The following is a 19,426-nucleotide window of genomic DNA, read 5'->3' on the forward strand; positions in this document are numbered from 1 at the left end:
TATGACAATGCAGCACCCCCTTCAGCACCGCTCTGGCCCTGAATCAGATCTCCGGAGTAAAACTTGAGTCCACAATAATGTTAAGGCATGGGTGAGATTGTGTACAGTAATTCTTTGTATGTTTGCCAAGGTGTATTTACTGTCCTTTGCATCTGTTTTCTTCCACTGTGGGGTTTAATGCTGCATTAAATCATGCATTTATTAGTCATCTCCTTATTGCCGGCTCTGGGAGTTGACCAATGCAGCTGATACTTGGGTACAGTATCCCCGCCCACGGCGTTGTTGGGCAGCTGATGCGACGCTGCGCTCTCGCTTGACTGTCATATGATCGGTGGTTGCGGAGCAGAAGGGGAGTTCGAGCGCAGCCCGAGAGTCAGCAGAGCACGGGGAGCAAGAGCAGCGGCGTTAGCAGGAGCGGAGCGCGCAGACACACACGGGGATGAGCATGTTGGTGTTGATCAATAAGCTGCTGGACTGGTTCAAGTCTCTGTTCTGGAAGGAGGAGATGGAGCTGACGCTGGTTGGCCTGCAGTACTCGGGCAAGACGACGTTTGTCAACGTGATAGCGGTATAGTCAGTCAGCATCTTGTAATTAACCCATGCCTTTATTTATTATTCATCGCCCCGACAGCTAGAAAGCGAGCAGCGCCCCCTCCCCCCTCAACCCTTCCTCACCCACCCGGATTTCAGGGCACAGCCACTTCTCTTTGGCCTTTTGATTTCTTTCCCCCCACCCCGCTCCCTGTCATTTAGACCTACTCACTTTGCTTTGCAGCGTTGCCCCTAATTTGAGTGGGAATCACTGGGGTCTGGCGCTGCCACCGGGGTCTGAAGGGTTGGGTACCTGCTGAGTGTTTGGGAGGAGCCCAGCTCTACTGAATCACGTCTCTGCCATGCGAACCTCTCCTGCAAAGGCAGGGTTATCATCATTTCCTGTGCAGTTTCTAGCTTGGCTTTTTATTCCCTTAAAAAAATCGTTTTTTTAAACTAACTTCATCACTGCGAAAAACATTATAGATGCTTGTGTGTGTGATTTTTTTTTTGTACACGCACCTGCCATGTGCAGTATGGCTGCACCAGGTCTCCTTGTGTTACCAAAGCCCATCCCCGGGAAATTACAACCCCTATTCAGTCACATTATGTATAAATCACCAGTAACTGATTTTGGCCTACAAGTTCTACAGCTCAAACCATGCACTGGGAATTGATATTTGTATCCATCCTTCCTTTCGTGCCCTTTGACTTGATTCTACATTCATTTAAATTTAATTGTCATATGTTGGTTTGTCTTTTAATTTCCTTTAGTGGTGAAATACCTTTCTGTTTTCCAGCAAGCTGAAATGATTCTTAAATTCTCATAATTAAGCTGGATGTGAGAAATAGAAATCCCCTTTTCACTGATACAGTAAAAGTTTATCTTGCTGCAAAATTGCTTTTGCTCTACTGTAAGATGGCATTCATTACCATTCAAGAAACATGCTGTTCTGGGAAAAAAATTGCCCCCTTCCCTTCTTCCACCCTCTAGTGCTAAGTTTACAGTATAATTGAATAAAGTAATATATAAAGTTTTGAAAATGTACTGAATCAATTTTTAAAAAGTTTATTTTTAGAATGTTAGTACTGTTGACATGGCTTGCGATTTTTGGCTGTCTCTAGTTGCTGCTACATTGGTTAGTGACTTGTCACATTCCACTGTTGTTGTTCTTCTCATGATGGCACCCCTGCATTGCTGTTGGGAGATCCAGGTTTTGGACTCGGTAGCAATAAAAGAGCAGCAAAGTACTTACTAAGTCAGGATGGTGTTTGATTTGGAGGAGAATTAGCAGGTGGTGATGTTTGCATGCACCAGCTGCCCTTGACCTTCTTGCTAGGACAGGTTTAAGAGGAGCTGTTATAGTAATCGAGATGGGGTAAGCGTATTTTATGATTGCTATGGTTGTGACGGAATAATTATTCAAGGTAGTGGATAGGGTACAAATCTAGTGACCAATTTCTCCAGGATCATGTCAAGCTGCTTGAGTGTTACTAGAGCTGAAGTCATCCAGGTAGGTGGAGAATATTCCATCACACTCCTGTCTTGTATCTTGTTGATGTCAGGGGATGAATCAGGATAGCCAGTCTCTGACCTGCTCTTGTTGTGATTGTATTTATTTTTCTGATCCAATTGAGTTTCTAGTTATTGGTGGCACCACGAGTTTGATTTCCTAAAGTGTGATGAGAGTGGCTCTCCTTAACAATAAGGCAATAGTAATGGCATTGAATAGCAAGGACCAGTGCTTAGACAGCCTCTAGCTGGTGATGTTAATTGTTTGGCATGTTATGGTGAAAATGTAGCGTGATAATTATCAGCCTGTGCCTGAATGTTATCCAAGTCATAGAGTCATACAGCACAGAAATAGGCCCCTATGTCCATGCTGACCATCATGTAACTATCTATACTAACCCCACCTACCAGCACTTGATCTGTAGCCCTCTATAGCCTGGTTATCCAAATACTCATTTTAACTTTTGTAAGAAAAACACCTCCATCACCCTTTCAGGTCTTGGTGCATGCGGGCATGGGCTGCTTCATTTGCTGATGAGATATGAATTCCAGATTTATTGGTGATTATCCACACCTATGATGTTGTGAAGGGCATGTCACTGATGAAACAGCTGCAGATGGTTGGGCCTTGGATACTGCCCTGAGGATCTGCTTGAACCATCTCCTCAGGATGGGAAGATAGACTACTGATAACCAGAAGTATCTTTGTGTGAGGCGTGACTCCAGCTGTTGGAGCGATTTTTCCTTGATACTCATTCCCCCCAATTTTACCAAGATTACTTGACGCAGTGGCTGGTCAAGTGCTGGTTTATTGTCAGGGGCTCACGCTGATATTACTTCTGGAATTCATCCATTTGATTCGCAGTTGGAACAATCCTGTGAAGTGTTCTGGAGAATCAGAATCAGGTTTATTATCAGCGGCATGTGACGTGGAATTTGTTAACTTAGCAGCAGCAGTAGTTCACTGCAATACATAATCTAGCAGAAAAAATAAATAATAATAAATAAAATAAAAATAATAATGATAAATAAACAAGTAAATCAATTACATATATTGAATAGATTTAAAAAAGTGCAAAACAAAAATACTGTATATTAAAAAAAAGTGATGTAGTGTCCAAGAGTTCAATGTCCATTTAGGAATCGGATGGCAGAGGGGAAGAAGTTGTTCCTGAATCGCTGAGTGTGTGCCTTCAGGCTTCTGTACCTCCTACCTGATGGTAACAGTGAGAAAAGGGCATGCCCTGGGTGCTGGATATCCTTAATGATGGACCTGATAAAACTCATAGAAATACTTTTTGAGCATATTATTGATTATTGGTGAACGTGTGCTGCTTGGTGGCACTGTTCATTACATCTTCATTACTTGGGCGATTGTCAGTGTACTGATAAGATGCCACTAATCCAGCCTCGATTTGCTCTGATTTTTGTGAGCAGTGTTGTAGATAAGACTTATGTAATGTACTACAACTGCCCCGCTAGAGGTGCAGTTAGCTCTAGAATGTATGTCTGCAGTAACAGTCAGGTTTGCTGACATAGATTTAATATTTTAGAATGCATTTTTATTGCATTTCTGTATTAGAGCTTTGCCAACATATTTTATGCAAACCAGATTAGATTTTAAATTGTTATTGCCAAATCTAAATGAGGTATAAATTTTTCATCAATTCTGACAAAGAAAAATAAAATCCTTGATGTTAATCATCCTGTGCTTTGTCCTTGTGACTTCTCCAATGTTTTCAGGGTTTTTTTTGTGGGAATAATTATAATTCCATATTAATCTAACAATAATTTTAGTTTTGCATCTTCTTGAGAATTTTGCTCAACAGAGTGGCAGAAGAAGAAAAAAAGAAATTGGCTGTCTGGACCTTTTCATTCTGAATTGGCTGTGTCTGTAATGATCTGTAGATTCTGGTACATCTCAAATTGGCTGTCTCCTCCAATGCCTTAGTTCTGGCATTAGCTGACCAAGATTGTCCTCACCTGATTCCATTCCTCATTGTTTTCATGCAGCTGGAGTGAAATCTAGAATCTTCTGAGGGTGTTTAGTTCTGTTTCTGTGTGATGCCTCCACACACACACACGCGCGTACACACACACACACACACATACACACACACACACACACACACGCACACAACCAAGGAAGTTTGGAAAAGCTCTTCTGAAACTTAACTTTTCACGTGTATTGTAAGAATGACTTGATGGTTTTCCAGATTCACCAATCACACAGTTCAAGTCATTCGATTGGTCAGGCCAGTTTGACTGACGGTATTAACCCTTTGCTCCCGGATACCTTTCCTGAGGTTAGCACTATGTAAGCTGCCCACTTGTGACAACGAGCAAAAGTCAAAAGAAGGAAGGTAGGGAAGTAACAAAAAAACTGCTTTTGCACAGTTGATTGGCAAATGTAGTTGGTCACCATCATAGCCAGTGATGCTCTCCAACAATGCTACTTTGTCGATACTTGTTTTGTGTAGATCAGATTTTTCCCTTTCTCTGCTCCCACATATATGGCAGTAATGCTAATAGAAGGTAACTATTTAGTGTCTCACTTTTATTTTTAAATTCCTTGTTTGAATTTGATAAATGGTTCACTTTTTTTTCTGGGTCATATCAGAATGAGAATCTGAATCAGGTTTAATATCACTGGCATATGTCAAGAAATTTGTTAATTTTACAGCAGCAGTACAATGAAATAACTGATAAATATGATATATATACATACACCTCTCAATATATATTTATATATTTACACACACACAAAAATGGATCTATCTATCAATTGCAAAAAGACAGAATGTATGGTGATATCCAAAAAGAAGGAGCATCCTATCTGCAGACTGAGAATAAATGGAGAAGACATAAAACAAGTATAGAACTTTTGCTACTTAGGAAGCTGGGTGACATCAGATGGCAGGTGCGACTTGGACATCAAAAGAAGAATAGGGATGGCAAAAGACACCTTTACGAGAATGAAGAGTATACTGACCAATACTAAACTAGGCATGGCAACCTGCCTCAGAGTACTGAAATGTTACATTTAACCAGTTATGTTATATGGCTCAGAATGTTGGACAATATCTAATAACATGAGTAAATGAATTGTAGCAGCAGAGATGTGGTTTTTGAGGATGATGCAAAGAATATCATGGATGAAATGAATATCTAATAAGGACGTCATGAACAGAGCAAATACAAAAAGAGAAATAATGTATGAGATCATGAAAAGGCAACGTAACTTCATTGGACATGTGATTAGGAAAGAGGAGTTAGAATGCACGGTAATTATGGGAAAGATTGAAGGGAAGAAAGCAAGAGGAAAACAAAAACAAATGATGATGGAGACAGCAGCCAGAGAACTGGAAATGAATATCAATGAATTGATCCACTTGACCCGAAACAGGAGTGTGTGGGCCATGGCAGTCAAAGCTCAAACTGGGCATGGTACCTGATGATGATATATATATCAAACAAATTAAGAAAAGTAGTGAAGGAGTGTTCATGGGTTCAATGTCCATTTAGAAATCGGATGGCAGAGGGGAAGGAGCTGTTCCTGAATCACTGAGTGCATGCTTTCAGACTTCTGTACCTCCTCGCTGATGGTAATAGTAAGAAAGGGGCATGTCCTGGGTCGTGGGGATCCGTAATGATGGACACCACCTTCCTAAGGCACCACTCCTTGAAGATGTCTTGGATACTCCTTGCATGTGAGAGAGATTCTTACAAAAGATGCCATTGAATTATGAATCACCTTCACAGTATAACATTTCTGGATTAACATAATGAGAAAATCATGATTCTAATTCTCTTGCAAACTAAACAATTTGTCCAAAGCAATTTTTATTGATAATGTCAAGTGCTTGTTGGTTTTTCTTCTTTATTCATTTACTCACCATCATCAAATTTTCCCTTTTTAACAGGTGATATTGATTTTGAATTTTAACCCAAAAATATCATTGTGTTTACTCAAACCAAATTACAAGCAGACCCTGGGTTATCTATGTGTTCCATTACCTAGAAATGTCTATTAGTGATTTCCTTGTAAATCAGAAACATCTGTTTTTATAGTAGCCTGCATAGTATCACTCTACATGCACTTGCAAAACATTTCATTTAATAATCATCCAACGTTCTCCTTAATTAAACTAATACAATACATGCAGCATCCTGTCATTAATGAATACCATGAAACATTTTATTGTTATTATTACTAGCTTAAAAATGTGTGGAAGAATTTGCATAAAAATTGCATTTGTAACCCAGGGAGCCTTAGAGTTCAGTTCTTAGATTGTTTCATTGGACTGAACTTATTTGTATTAAAATATCAATCTTCCTATTTCTGTTAGTTTTCTATTTTGTTTGTTGATTTCCCTTTTTAATCACTACCATCACTGCAGTGTTTTTTCAAAAATTGGTTGCTGGAATATGAACAAAGCAGCACCTATTGTCCATAACTTTCTTTTTCTCTGCCTTGGAAATTTCCAATACTGATAGGGTCATAAGACCCTATCTACAAGAGAAGGGGCTGGTCATTTAAAATCCAAGTACATAAACATTTCTGAGTGAAGAAATTCCTGAAATTCTCTGCCCCTGAAAGTTGTGGAGACTAGATAATTAGATAGACGAGGGGTGAATGATAAGTTCATGGCCTAAGATAGAAGGAGATGAGTTATTAACTTCAAACTTTCTGCACAATCACTCAAAGAGCTGACCTGCATGTGCATGTAATGAGAGTTGTATAACTCATCTCCTTCTACTGTAGGCCACAAACTTATCAATCACCCACCTGTGGACACTTTCTGGAGGTCCAAGATCCATGCTCCACAACCGCTGAACTAAGTGTGTAAATGTAGGAGGGGACTATGTTGAAAAATACATGTGCTAGGTTTTATCAGATTGACCCCTCCTACATTAGGCCTCAAACTTATCAATCACCTCTTGTATTTTAGTTTGAGATAGGTAACTATTTGGAAGATGGAAGAGTTGAGGGTTTTGGGTAACTCACACAGAAGGTGAGTTGAGCCCAGCATAGATCAGTCATGATCTTATTAAATGTGGGCCAGGCTCAAGGGGCCCAGTGGCCTGTTTCTCTTATTTTGTTGTATTAATGTGTTCTTGTGCTTAAAGTAGCTAGATCATCATTGCAGTTCATGCTGGAGGATTATTTTGGTCTGTACTTGCTTGTGTTTTACCTCTTGTGGTTCAGGTTTCACTCGTGACTTTAATATGTAGTGTGATGTGTGAGAGTTGTATTGATGGCAGTATTGTTCTCAGATGAGATTTCAACCAGATGCTCAGTCTATTTTCTTAGCAACCCATGACTCTGTTTGACATGAGTATCTTGGTGTTTGTTCCTGTCTGTGCTACCAAATATAAATTTGTTTGCATTTTGCAGTACTTTGGCACATGTGATCTGGTTGCTTTACAAGTGCAAAACTGCTTTCCTGCTTCCTGTGTGAACAATTAGTTGTGTATTCATTCATTTTGCCAAGGTTAGCAGACCTGTATATAATTCCCTTGATGTATGATTTAAAACCTCCAAGTAAGTATATTATTAGAGTATGAATATGTCACCGTATACCACCCTGAGACTCATCTTCTAGCAGGCATTCGCATTAGGTACAAAGTACAATAGAATCAAAAGCTATATAGAAAGACAGACAACCACTGTGCAGAAGAAGACAAACTATGCAAATACAAACAGAAACTACTAATAAATAATATTGAGAATGCAAGAGTCAATGATCCATTTCTCACTGCTCTCGTGATTAAAGTGTCGAGGAAGATTGAAGTTATCGAAGGCAAGACTGGAAGCCGAGTGGGTGTTCAGCAGTATCCACCTGAGGGTGACCGGTGTCTGTCTCTCTCTCTCTGTCTCTCTCAAGATTCAATCGATGTGGTTTGTGGATTGCACTCTGTAGTTCACATTATGATCTGTTTCTGGTTTCTGATTGCTCCTCTTTTGTTGCTATTTTGTGCGATTTTTGATCTGGGCAGGCTGGCTCTGCAGCCTGAAGTTAATGAACACAGCATGAGACTGAACTGAACTGCCTGGACTGGGTCAATGATATGTGGTTTGGTGTTTTATATTCTCTATTTTTCACTCATTTTTTTTTGCCATTTGCGCTTTGGGGGATTGGTGTTTTTCTTTGAACGGGTTCCATGGTTTTCTTTCTTTGTTCCGTGGCTGTCTGTGGGAAGATGAATCTCAGGGTTGTATACTGCACACATACTTCGATAATAAATGTACATTGAATATTTGTGTCATTGAAAGAGAGTCCATCGGTTGTGAAATCAGCTCAGTGTTGAGAGTGAAGTTATCCATGTTGGTTCCGGAACCTGGTGGTTGAAGGGTAGTAACTGTTCCTGAACCTGGTGGTGTGGGACCTAAGGCTGTTGTACCACCACTTCCAATGGCAGTAGTGAGAAGAAAGCATGGCCTCGATGGTAGGGGTCTTTGATGACTGATGCCGCTTTCTTGTGGTAGCAGTCCTTGTAGATGAGCTCAATGGTGGAGAGGGCTTTTCCTGGATGTACTGGGCTGTATCCGCTACTTATTGTAGGTTTTTCCATTCATGGGCATTGCTATTTCCACACCAGGCCTTGATGTATGTAATCAGTCAGGATACTCTCCACTATGCATCTATAGAGGTTAAGAAAGTAAAGGCATTACCGAGTGCCTTCATATGAACTCTTGTGTGCTGATCCCAGGTCAGAACCTCTGAAACGATAACATCAAGGTATTTCAAGTTACTGACCTTCTTCACCTCTGATCCTCTCATGAGGACTGGCTCATGGAACTCCAGATTCTTCTTCCTGTAGTCAATAATCAGCTCTTTGGTTTGCCTGATGTTGAGTGAGAAGTTGTTGTTGTGGCATCATTCAGCAGGTTTTCAATCTCCCTCCTATATGCTGATTCATCACCACCTTTGATTCAGCCAGCAACAGTGGTGGCATCATGAAACTTGAAAATGACATTGGACTTGTACTTGGCCTCACATTCATAAGTAAAAAGCAAGTAGAGCAGGGGATGAGGCACACAGCCTTGTGTTGCACCTGTGCTAATGGTGATTGTGGAGTAGATGTTGTTGCCAGTCTGGACTGACTGGGAGAGAAAATCGAAGATTCAGTTGCACAAGGAATTGTTGAGGCCTAGGTCTGGGAGCTTATCGATTAGTTTTGAAGGGATGTTAGTGTTGAATGCAGAGTTGTAGTCAATGAAGAACATCCTGATGAATGCAACTTCACTGTTCATGTCATGAGTGAAGAGCCAATGAAATGACATCTGCTGTTGACCTGTTGTCACAGTAGTCAAATTGGAGTTGATCCAAGTCCACTTATCTTAAAACATACTAAAATATAGTTGGTCTGGGTTATTACATGGTCTTTTCCTGATTACAACCACATAAAAGGTGTCATGAGTTGAATGGCTCCTGTTTTTTAGTCAACATTTTATAGCCAGTTGAACAGTAAGATCTGCATCATCAATGGCCGTGGTATTGGAAATGGTGTTAAATTCCACTCAATATACCCAGATGGTTAGGGAAAAGTGTCAAATTGTAGATTTCTTTTTACTAATGCACTCAAAGTAAAATGCGCCTTGTATGTTGTTAGTAAGAGCTCCAATTATCTATCAACCAGTTTTCTTTTAATTGTGTTTTTCTATTACTGGCTTTCCTTTCATGTTTTTTGATGATGTTATCAACTTTCAGATCCTGAATGTCAAGCTCTTGAAATATAATTTGACTCATCACAGATTCTGACAGCTTATTTATTTTTTTTCTGCATTATCAAAGCCTAACCTTGTGAAGTATTAATGTGAATCTCTCAAATGCCTCTTGCGTGTCAGACAAAATCTGCTTTACTTTTGTACATTTTCTTCTGCTTTATTACTTTGTTATTTCAGTCTTTTTTTATACCCGCATTTCTTACTGAACTTTGCAATATAATTTCAATTTTTTTCTCTACCATCTGATATAAATAAACTTTGGCACAATTTTAATTTTGGCTTGTTTCAGTTGCCCTATACTGAATCATTTTAACTCAATCCATGTTTAATTAATGGAATTACAATTGTGTAAATAATATGGTATAAATTATTTATTGCAAATCTGAGAATAAGGGAGTATTTCTAAGAGAACTAGATGATCTCTTACTAGAATGCTGTTCTAAACTGATTTAACAGACAGTTGGAATTTCATCATCTGCATTTCTAGATCCTCCAGGATTCTTGTGCCCTTTCCCATTTGAGTAAGGTGTAGACTCATATCAAAATCTGTCATCCCCTGTGGGAAATACCTTGCTGTATAAATGTACCCTGGATTCAGATGGGATTGGGATAACATTTAGACAAATTTGGAAAAGCAATTAGCTCAAGTCATGCAAATGCAACAGATAGAAGATAGATGGATTATGTTGATCATATTCTATCCATGTAGGATGTTCTGTGAATGGCTTTCTGAGTTCCGGTTCTTGAAGCAGAATCAGGTTTAATATCACTGGCATATGTCATGAAATTTGTTAACTTTGAGGCAGAAATACAATGCTATACATGATAAATATAGAAAAAATGAATTATAGTAAGTATATATGTGTGTATATCTATGTGTGTGTATGTATGTATATACATTATTATGTGAATAATAAGAATGTGTTTTTCATATACAAAATTAGTTTTATATGTGAAAGGAGAAACTAAGACTGCTGCTCACAACTCTAATTCACCAGTTCTGATTTTTGTTGCGCAATCCCACTAAACCATTACCATTGTATTAGAAACAAAAAGCTGTCAGTGATTGCCTGAATAGAAAAGGGATTATTATTTAAGGAATTCAGCCTTGGTGAATTTTAGCATAGGTGAGATGGAGGAAAAGCATGATTTTTTTAAAAAACCGGTGAAATTGAATCTTGTATTTGAGTTTTGGGGTGGTAGCACATCAAGGATCTGGAACATTGACTTTACTTGAAATTGCAGGTCTGTCGTCCTTAGCAGATTAAAATATCAAGTGATATCATGTGTATATGTAAAGAATGTTCTATAATTCTGGATGATATTGACTACGGACAGTATTGAAATATAGAGAGAGCCAATGATGCGGCATGGGTCAGGCTGGAAGTGAGTTTCTCAAGATATGTTTTTCCGCCAACTTCAACTGACAAGTAATACACTCGTCTGAGTTAAAAACAAACTGCTGGAGGAGTTCAGTGAGTCAGGTGACATCCACGTTGGAGGCAGAGGGATGGTTGATGTTGTCAGTGCTGTTTCTTGGGCATCATTGGAATGGTGTGGGAGTGGGATGGAAAGTTAATGTGACTGCCGACTGGAAATTCAATCTTGCAGACTAAATAGAGGTGCTTTGCAAAGTGGTCACATAACGTGTTAGGTTTTTACACTATAGGGGAGACCGTATTGCAAGCATTGAATGTAATACACTACATTAGATAATGTGTGGGTGAATTGCTTAGCTCCCTGGATGGTGGGGTAGAAAGACATGAAATGGAAGGAGCTGAATCTTTTGCAGCACTTTGTTTGGCACATGATTGAATATAGTGGATTCTTCATACCATATTTCAAGGAAGAGAATGTTGTTATTAGGATAATTCTCAAGGAAGGTGAAGAAGACAAACAAGGATGGTTATGAAATACGTGTGACTTGCCTTCTGTGAGGTTTGTGTGTCCATTCTATGAAGCTATGGAGAAGCATAGCTTACTGATAACCCATTGGATTTCACTGATTCGATCTTTTGTGCTTGTATCAAGTGTTAAGGCTTCATACAATCCAGATGAACACTAGATTCTGAACGCAGCAGGCCAGGCAGCATCTCTAGGAAGAGGTGCAGTCGACGTTTCAGGCCGAGACCCTTCGTCAGGACAGACCCTTCGTCCTGACGAAGGCTCTCGGCCTGAAACGTCGACTGCACTTCTTCCTAGAGATGCTGCCTGGCCTGCTGCGTTCACCAGCAACTTTGATGTGTGTTGCTTGAATTTCCAGCATCTGCAGAATTCCTGTTGTGAACACTAGATTCTTCTGGGTTCTGTCGTTTGATGACATGAAAAATATAGAACCCTTCTTGCTGCAGGCAGCAGTCCAGGTGGTAGAAGTCATCCATTTTGCTGCAGATAACCTGCTTGTATTTCACTAAATTTGAAGAGTTGGTGAAACTAGTTGAATAGCATACATGATGGTTCACCTGCATTTCTATTTTTTTTAGAATAACAGCTAGACTTACCTTCCATTTGAAAGTAATAATCAACTTCTGCTGCTGATTTGTGAAAATTGTTGAATGCGGGTACGCATCTGGAGTGGATATAGTATGATCTCATAGTTTATGCATAATTAGAAGAGGCAGCTTATTGAGAAGAAAAATGAACTCCAAGCAAGCACTTGATCTTGCTCAGGCAATGTATAGAGTGCTCAATAAAGTACAGGGTTTGTACCATCATTGAGTAAAGGTTCAGAGGTATTGACACCTTGGGGCCAGGCTCTTCGGCATCTTCAGGAAGAGGAAAGAACAGCAGGACATAACATTTGAGTTGACGGATGTTGTCACAGAGTCTGCTGTAATTGTATATTCAGTGGACATCTGCCAACAGTTCACTTGAAAGAAAAACAAGACCATGGTAAACTCAAGCAATCAAGCAGTACAAAGCCTTTAAGAAGTAAAGAGCTTTGTACATTTGAGCTGGGTGGAGCTGCTGATCTGGATGGATGGCAATCAATGTTCGTACCAAGAGAGTATACCTTTCTAATATTACTATACTTCTCTGATATTGGTATATGTTGAAGTAAAGGTAGTGTTGGTAGAAGCTATGTGTTTTGAGATAAAGACAAGCTGTGGTGGGTTGGTTAACCATGAGATGGGAGGTTGTGGAAGGCAGATCAAAATTAGATAATTGTTGATGTAAGTTGACACAGGTGCTATAGTTTCGGTGACGTGTGAATAGGAATTTAAGCACCATTGATGCAAAGATCTAATGATGCTCAGGATGTTACTTGCTTTCCTTTGTACCTAGACTGAAGAAAGAATCAAGTTAATCAGTGTGAGGACAGAATGAGAAGGGAGAGTTATGAAGCAAAGCTCTCTCTAGTTGACCAAGTGAGGGATGCAATTTGTCAGGCCATAACCAACTATCATAGATGAGGAGGTTAGGAGTGTTTTAAATCGTGTATAAATTTTGTTTAAATGAGCTGTACTTGCACTCCAAAGTACTTCCCTGTTGAATAAAGAAGCAGTCAAAGTATGAAAGTCAAAGTTCATCTGAAGGAGATTAGTGCAGCCTGCTTCTTCCGCGTATGACTTGCAGATTATAGTTTGGCTGGGTAGAAGCTGAAGTGACAACAAAGAGCGGGTATCATTGAACCAGGATGAGAGAATGTGCAGATGCTGGAAATCCAAGCAACATACACAAAACACTGGAGGAACTCAGCAGGTCAGGCAGCATCTGTGGAAAAGTGTATGGAACCATTTCTGAATTTCTGGATTTCTGATGAGGCTGCTTTAATTTTTCCTGCAGCATAGACATGTGGCACCATTAAGATCTGAGGGGATAGAAGGAAATAGAGACAAAAATAAGCAGATGCCATGAACATCCGATTAATTTGTCTGCTTAGTTAGGAGGAGGAGAGTTGCATCGAGGCATATTCACAATGAAGCTGGAGGGAAGGGAGCAGAGAAAAGCAGGAAAGGCAGATTCGGAGCCCGTCCACCTATACCGAGAGTGAAGTTTGACCAATCTAAGTGCTAGGCCAATTTGGAAAGGTCAGGAACGGGCTGAAGCATGGCATTAGGATCCAGACCCGGGTCTTAGAGCAAGGGACAACCCGATGTATCGACGATTTAAACGCCGAGCCAGACAGATTGAAAAGGCAGGGTGTCGGGACCAGATGTGAGGGTCAGTCCAGTTCTGCACCCTGATCCACGATGTTTACTCCACTCTTCACTGCACTGAGCCTGTGGGGCTGTCACGGGGTTTGTGTCTGCAGGCTCCGTGACGTTTACTCCACTCTTCGCCGCACTGCGCTGAGGCTGAGCCTGTGGGGCTGCTCTGGGGTTTGTGTCTGCAGGCTCCGTGACGTTTACTCCACTCTTCGCTGCACTGTGCTGAGCCTGTGGGGCTGCTCCGGCTGCTCCAGGCTTTGTGTCTGCAGCCTCCATGACATTTACGCCACTCTTCGCTGCACTAAAATTTGCATTTCACAGACTTAACCGCATCTAAAATTAAACAACAATTCTAAGGACTTCTTGGTGATAAGTACTTAGCTTAGACCTTAGACACTTGCAATACGGCAGATATTTGTGATGTTGCAATACTACAACATTTGGGATAGAAATATAAGAGATTGTAGATACTGGGACTAGGAGCAAAAAATGATCTAAATCCAGATGAAGAGCTGCAAACGAGAAACATGGATTGCCTGTCTCCCCCTGCAGATGCTGCCTGACCTGCCGAGTTTCTCAACTCAAGACACTTTTATTTTTGTTTCATTTGGGATGGGTCAGCTTTGAGTATTTTTTTAGATGTGGATGGTTTGATCCAAGGATTACCTTGTAATCAACGTTAGTAAGACCAAAAAGCTGATTGTGGACTTCAGAAGGGGTAAGACCAGGGAACGCAAACCAATCCTCATGGAGGGATCAGAAGTAGAGAGTGTGAGCAATTTCAGGTTCTTGTATGTCAATATCTCTGAAGTCCAAACCTGGACGCAACATATTGATGCACTTATAAAGAAGGCAAGACAGCAGCTATATTTCATTAGTCTGGTGAAATTTGATTTGTCAACTAAAACACTCAAACTTGTACAAACATACTGTGGAGAGTATTCTGACAGGCTGTATCACCATCTTGTATGGGGGGGATGTGGGCATACCACAGAAGATCAAAGTAAGTTGTGGAAACTTGTAAAATTAGTCGGCTCCATCATGGTACTGGCCTCTGTAGAATCCAAGACACCCAGGGCATTCCCTCTTCTCATTGTCACCATCAGGTAGGAGATACAGAAGCCTGAAGGCACACATTCAGTGATTCAGGAACAGCTTCTTTCCCTCTGCCATCTGACTCCTAAATGGACATTGAACCCATGAACAGTCCTCACTACTTTTTTTTATTTCTGTGTTTTTGCTGTACTTATTTTAACTTAGCTATTTAATAGACATATATATAGTTCCTGTAAATCAGTGTTTTCTTCTATATTTATCATGTATTGCATTGTATTGCTGCCATAAATTTAGCAAATTTCAAGGCATTTGCAGGTGATACTAAAACAGATGCTGATATCATAGGTCATCTTAATGAAATGTTGCTGTCTGGAAGGACAGCAGGAACACGAGGAGAATCTAGAGGGAATACTTTGATTACAAGATCCAAGAAAGTGTTTGCAGAATAACAAAGCCCACATCTTCTGCCATGACATCTTGGTTATAAAATCGCTATTGAAGGACTGATCCATCTTAAGACCTTATTATTGCGGCTTTATATGCACTCTGTCCTGCAAACTTTGTCAGAGACCAATTAGGACTTCTGGACTATAAAGGATGTTTCTTCCTACAAGTTATACAATTAGAAAACAAAACAAAAGTGGACAGACAAACGCAAAGCTCCATTGTGAAAATGAAAGCAGTTAACTGCTGAACTCAAAAGTTCTTCAGTGGATTCAACAGAGCAGTGGTCCTGTGTTTCATTTGGCTTTGTAAGGTTCTACCATTGCCATATTGAAAGTGGGGATGCATGATTATGTGCTTGCTTTTGAAAAGGATGTTAATGCAGAACCAAATAAATGTTATTCACAACTGTCATCAATAGAGTTTGACAAAACTTCATAAATGTTATGGACCACAACATCTATGGACCTATCAAAGGTATTTTAAATGTATGCAAGGGGAGAGCTAGAGTGCAGAGATTACCATTAGCATTGTCTGCATGTGATTCTATTCTGAAGTCCAAGAACAGATGGTATAGCCAGAATGTGGGGGTGCAGGAGTGCATTTCATGTGAAACAAAAATACTGCAGACTACATCATTGGATTTCTTTTATTGGATAGTTTTCTTTTTCTGATATTTGTCAATTTGCGGCAAGACTTTCTTCAGGCACGCAGCACCTTATTGCTCAGTATAGTGGAGCATCATCTCAACATGCGAAGAAACCCCAAGAAATTGGATCTTTCTTTCCATCCACCTTGACAGTACACCAGTCAGACCAATCATTTTGCTCTTGTGACAAGATGTGACCTCAGCCTGTCCTGAGAACACAACCAGCTTGCAATGGAAGGAGAATGTGAAAATTGCAACCTGTTAACTTCTCACAGTTTAAAAAAAAATCAAACACTCAGAATGGTGTGATTTATACCAGGGACCTAGAGTTGTTTCACCTATTATTCTGAAGCATCTCCGTGGATACTCAGGAATATCTTGTTGCCAGAGATTTTGACTGGTGTGCGGGATATGTAAGCATTTGGCAGATGCTATGGAGGAATGTAAAACTGTGACCAGTATCAGAAGTGTTGCAGGACTCCTCTGGTAGCTCCTCACAAATTTTCTTCTGGCCAAACAAATCTTGCTCAGGGATACATTTGGAAATTGCAAGATAGTTTATGAAAGTAAGATTGTGGCCATTGTCGCTGAATATTCTAAGTGATTGCTTCAGGTACTGTACTGCTTAAGTAACTCTTGCTTAGTTGGAAGACCATGCATAGCAAAGTTCTTTCTCAGAGTTGCTTGTGATGGATCCAACTTTCTAGCTCTGAATTTACAAAATCAAACATATGTGCAGATCCAAATCTTCACGCCTCAAACAGCTGGTAGGAAAGACACCTCAGTCAGTGAAAGATGGAATGAAAAAAAAAGTGATGAGAGGTGAAATTAAGACCAAAGTTACATTTTCTTATTTCACCTTTGGAATACATCACATACCTGCAGAACAAACATAGGTAGAGCTCCCGATGGGCAGGGTTGTCTGGGGACATTTGAATTTGTTGAAACCAGACCTTAGCACTGGCATCCTAAGCAAGTGAAGTAGAAAGAACAGCATGATGCTAAAGCTAATGATCAACTTTTTATAGGATCGTTAATGCTCTGTTATCCAAGTTGTAGAAGGGAGCGTCTCCAAGGAAAATGTTAAAAAAATATAGATAAAGCAATGCATAGTAATTTATTGTTAATTAACATTAGGTTTCTTTCATTGGACTGCCTTTTTTCTGATACTTGCCAATTTGCAGAAGGACTTTCTGCAGGTATGCAGCACCTGTTCCTCAGTATAATGGAGTATCATCTCAACACATTAAGAAATTCCAAGAAATTGGATCTTCCTTCCCATCCACTTTCACCAAACAATGTCTGTTCCAGTCCATGTGATAAAAATGTTACTCTCAAAACCAACAACCTTGTAAAGTATTCATGTGAATCTCTAAAATTCCTCTTGTGTCCAGACAAGATTATCCAGATTTATAGCAATTAATGTCTAATTTTTTTTGGCAACATTCTCACCCCCATCTGTTTGCTGCATGGCCTGATCTACATAATGGAGTTTACAGTGGGCTCCATTCTCTGATCACTTTATGAATCACACCAAAGAAGTTCAAATACTTCCAAAAGGAGTTTGCATAGTTTCCCTCACTAACAGCTCAGTTTAATAATTCCATTTAATGTATGCAGCCAATCCCTGGTTCTTGGGTTGGATTAAACAAATACATTTAGTGGTAACATCAACCACTAGCACGGCCTATTTTGATAAGCACATTGTTCACTGGTGTGCCAGGATGTGCAGATCAAAACATTTGTCAAACTAGTCTTCAGAAATGCCCAATCTTGCTGTTTCTGGTGGAAACACTCCATTCACATATGAGTACTTTCAATTCTACGAGGAATGTTCGATAGCTCTGGTCTGTACTCACTGGTATTTAGTAGGATGAGGGGGAGGGAACCTTGTTGAAACCTTTCAAATGTTGAAAGGCCTAGACATGGTAGATGTGGAAAGGATGTTTCCCATGGTGCGGGAGTCCAGACCTCAGCCTCAGGATAGAGAGATGTCCATTTAAAATAGAGGTGTGGAGAAATTTCTTTAGGCAGAGGGTGGTGAACTTGTGAAAGTTGTTACCACAGGCAGCTGTGGAGGCCTGGTTGTTGGGTGTATTTAAGGTGGAGCTTGATATGATAGATTCTTGATTGGACAGGCATCAGAGGTTATGGGGAGAACGCTGCGGAGGGGAGGGGAAAAAGGATCAGCCATGATTGAATGGCAGAGCACACTTGATGGGCCAAATGGCCTAATTAAAAAAAAAGAAGAAGAAAAATCCTTTATGTGAATGTGTAATTTCCAAACTTGCCAATTACATGCAGGATGAGTTAATGTGAGCCAGTTGCATTTACACAGCACTTGGGGATTAACTTGTCTTTATTACTCTTAAGGCACATTATTCCATCTTGAATTGGAAGTGTTTTTGTTAGTAAACACTTTCAGTTTTATCTGCATTATAAATCTAGTCTGGTTGGCACCCTTTTTCAATGAGATCTGAGAGTTTTTCATGGAAGGTTTCAAAAGTACACTTAATGTCAGAGAAATATATGTAATATACATCTTGAAATGCTTTTTCTTCACAACCATCCATGAAGTCAGAGGAATGCCCCCAAAGAATGAACGACAGTTAATTGTTAGAACCCCGAAGTCCGCCGCAGCTTCCCTCCCTCCCGTGCGTAAACAGCAGCAAGCAACAATCCCCCCCTCACCCACTGGCAAAAAAAAGCATCGGCACCCGCCACTGAGCACCGCGTTGGCAAGGCAACAGCAAAGACACAGACTTGCAGCACTCCAAAGACTACATTGTTCACCCGGTATTCAACATACCACAGGCTCTCTCTCCCAAATAAGGGAGAAAGAGGTGTCTCCGTTTCACAACGAGAGGGAAGACGTAACAAACAACTCGCTGGTTTACGATGTTAAAAGTCCGTTGCGTCACTTTTTCTGAGCTCTGTGCCCAAAGATCTCGGGTCTCTGGGCACACAGCCTTAGAACTTCCATGTCCTATGAGCTGTTTATTGAGCTATTTCAGAACCACTTTTTCTAAATCCTCAAAAATGACCTCATTTTATCATTTTATTTGACACACTATCTCAAAAAGGGCTTAATTGAGTAAGAAATTGATCATGGGCACACAGACAGAAATGGATCCTTCAGCCCAGCTAGTTCATAATTGCCAAAATGCTTATCCAAGCTATTCCCATTTGCCAGAGTTTGGCCAACATCTTTCCAATCCATGTGCCTCTCCAGCTGTGCTTTAAAAGTTATTATTGTACCTGCCTCAGCCTCTTCCTCTGTTAGTTCATTGCCCACACACACTGCCCTCTGTGTAAAAGAAAATCTGTCTCTCTGGTTCCTATTAATTTTT

The 19,426-nt window shown here is 40.2% G+C and overlaps 1 protein-coding gene across 1 annotated transcript in view; it reads left to right on the plus strand.

The window, feature by feature from the left end:
* Nucleotides 1–337: 337 nt before the first annotated feature.
* Nucleotides 338–19,426, plus strand: part of LOC140202709 (ADP-ribosylation factor-like protein 8B-A) — a 105,509-nt gene continuing 86,420 nt past the window's right edge. The window contains exon 1 of the mRNA XM_072267895.1: nt 338–568. Coding sequence (XP_072123996.1) covers nt 440–568 — 129 coding nt within the window. The 5' untranslated portion in view covers nt 338–439. The remainder of the gene's footprint in view (nt 569–19,426) is intronic.

Source organism: Mobula birostris, chromosome 9 (assembly GCF_030028105.1).
Source record: "Mobula birostris isolate sMobBir1 chromosome 9, sMobBir1.hap1, whole genome shotgun sequence".
Taxonomy (NCBI): domain Eukaryota; kingdom Metazoa; phylum Chordata; class Chondrichthyes; order Myliobatiformes; family Myliobatidae; genus Mobula; species Mobula birostris.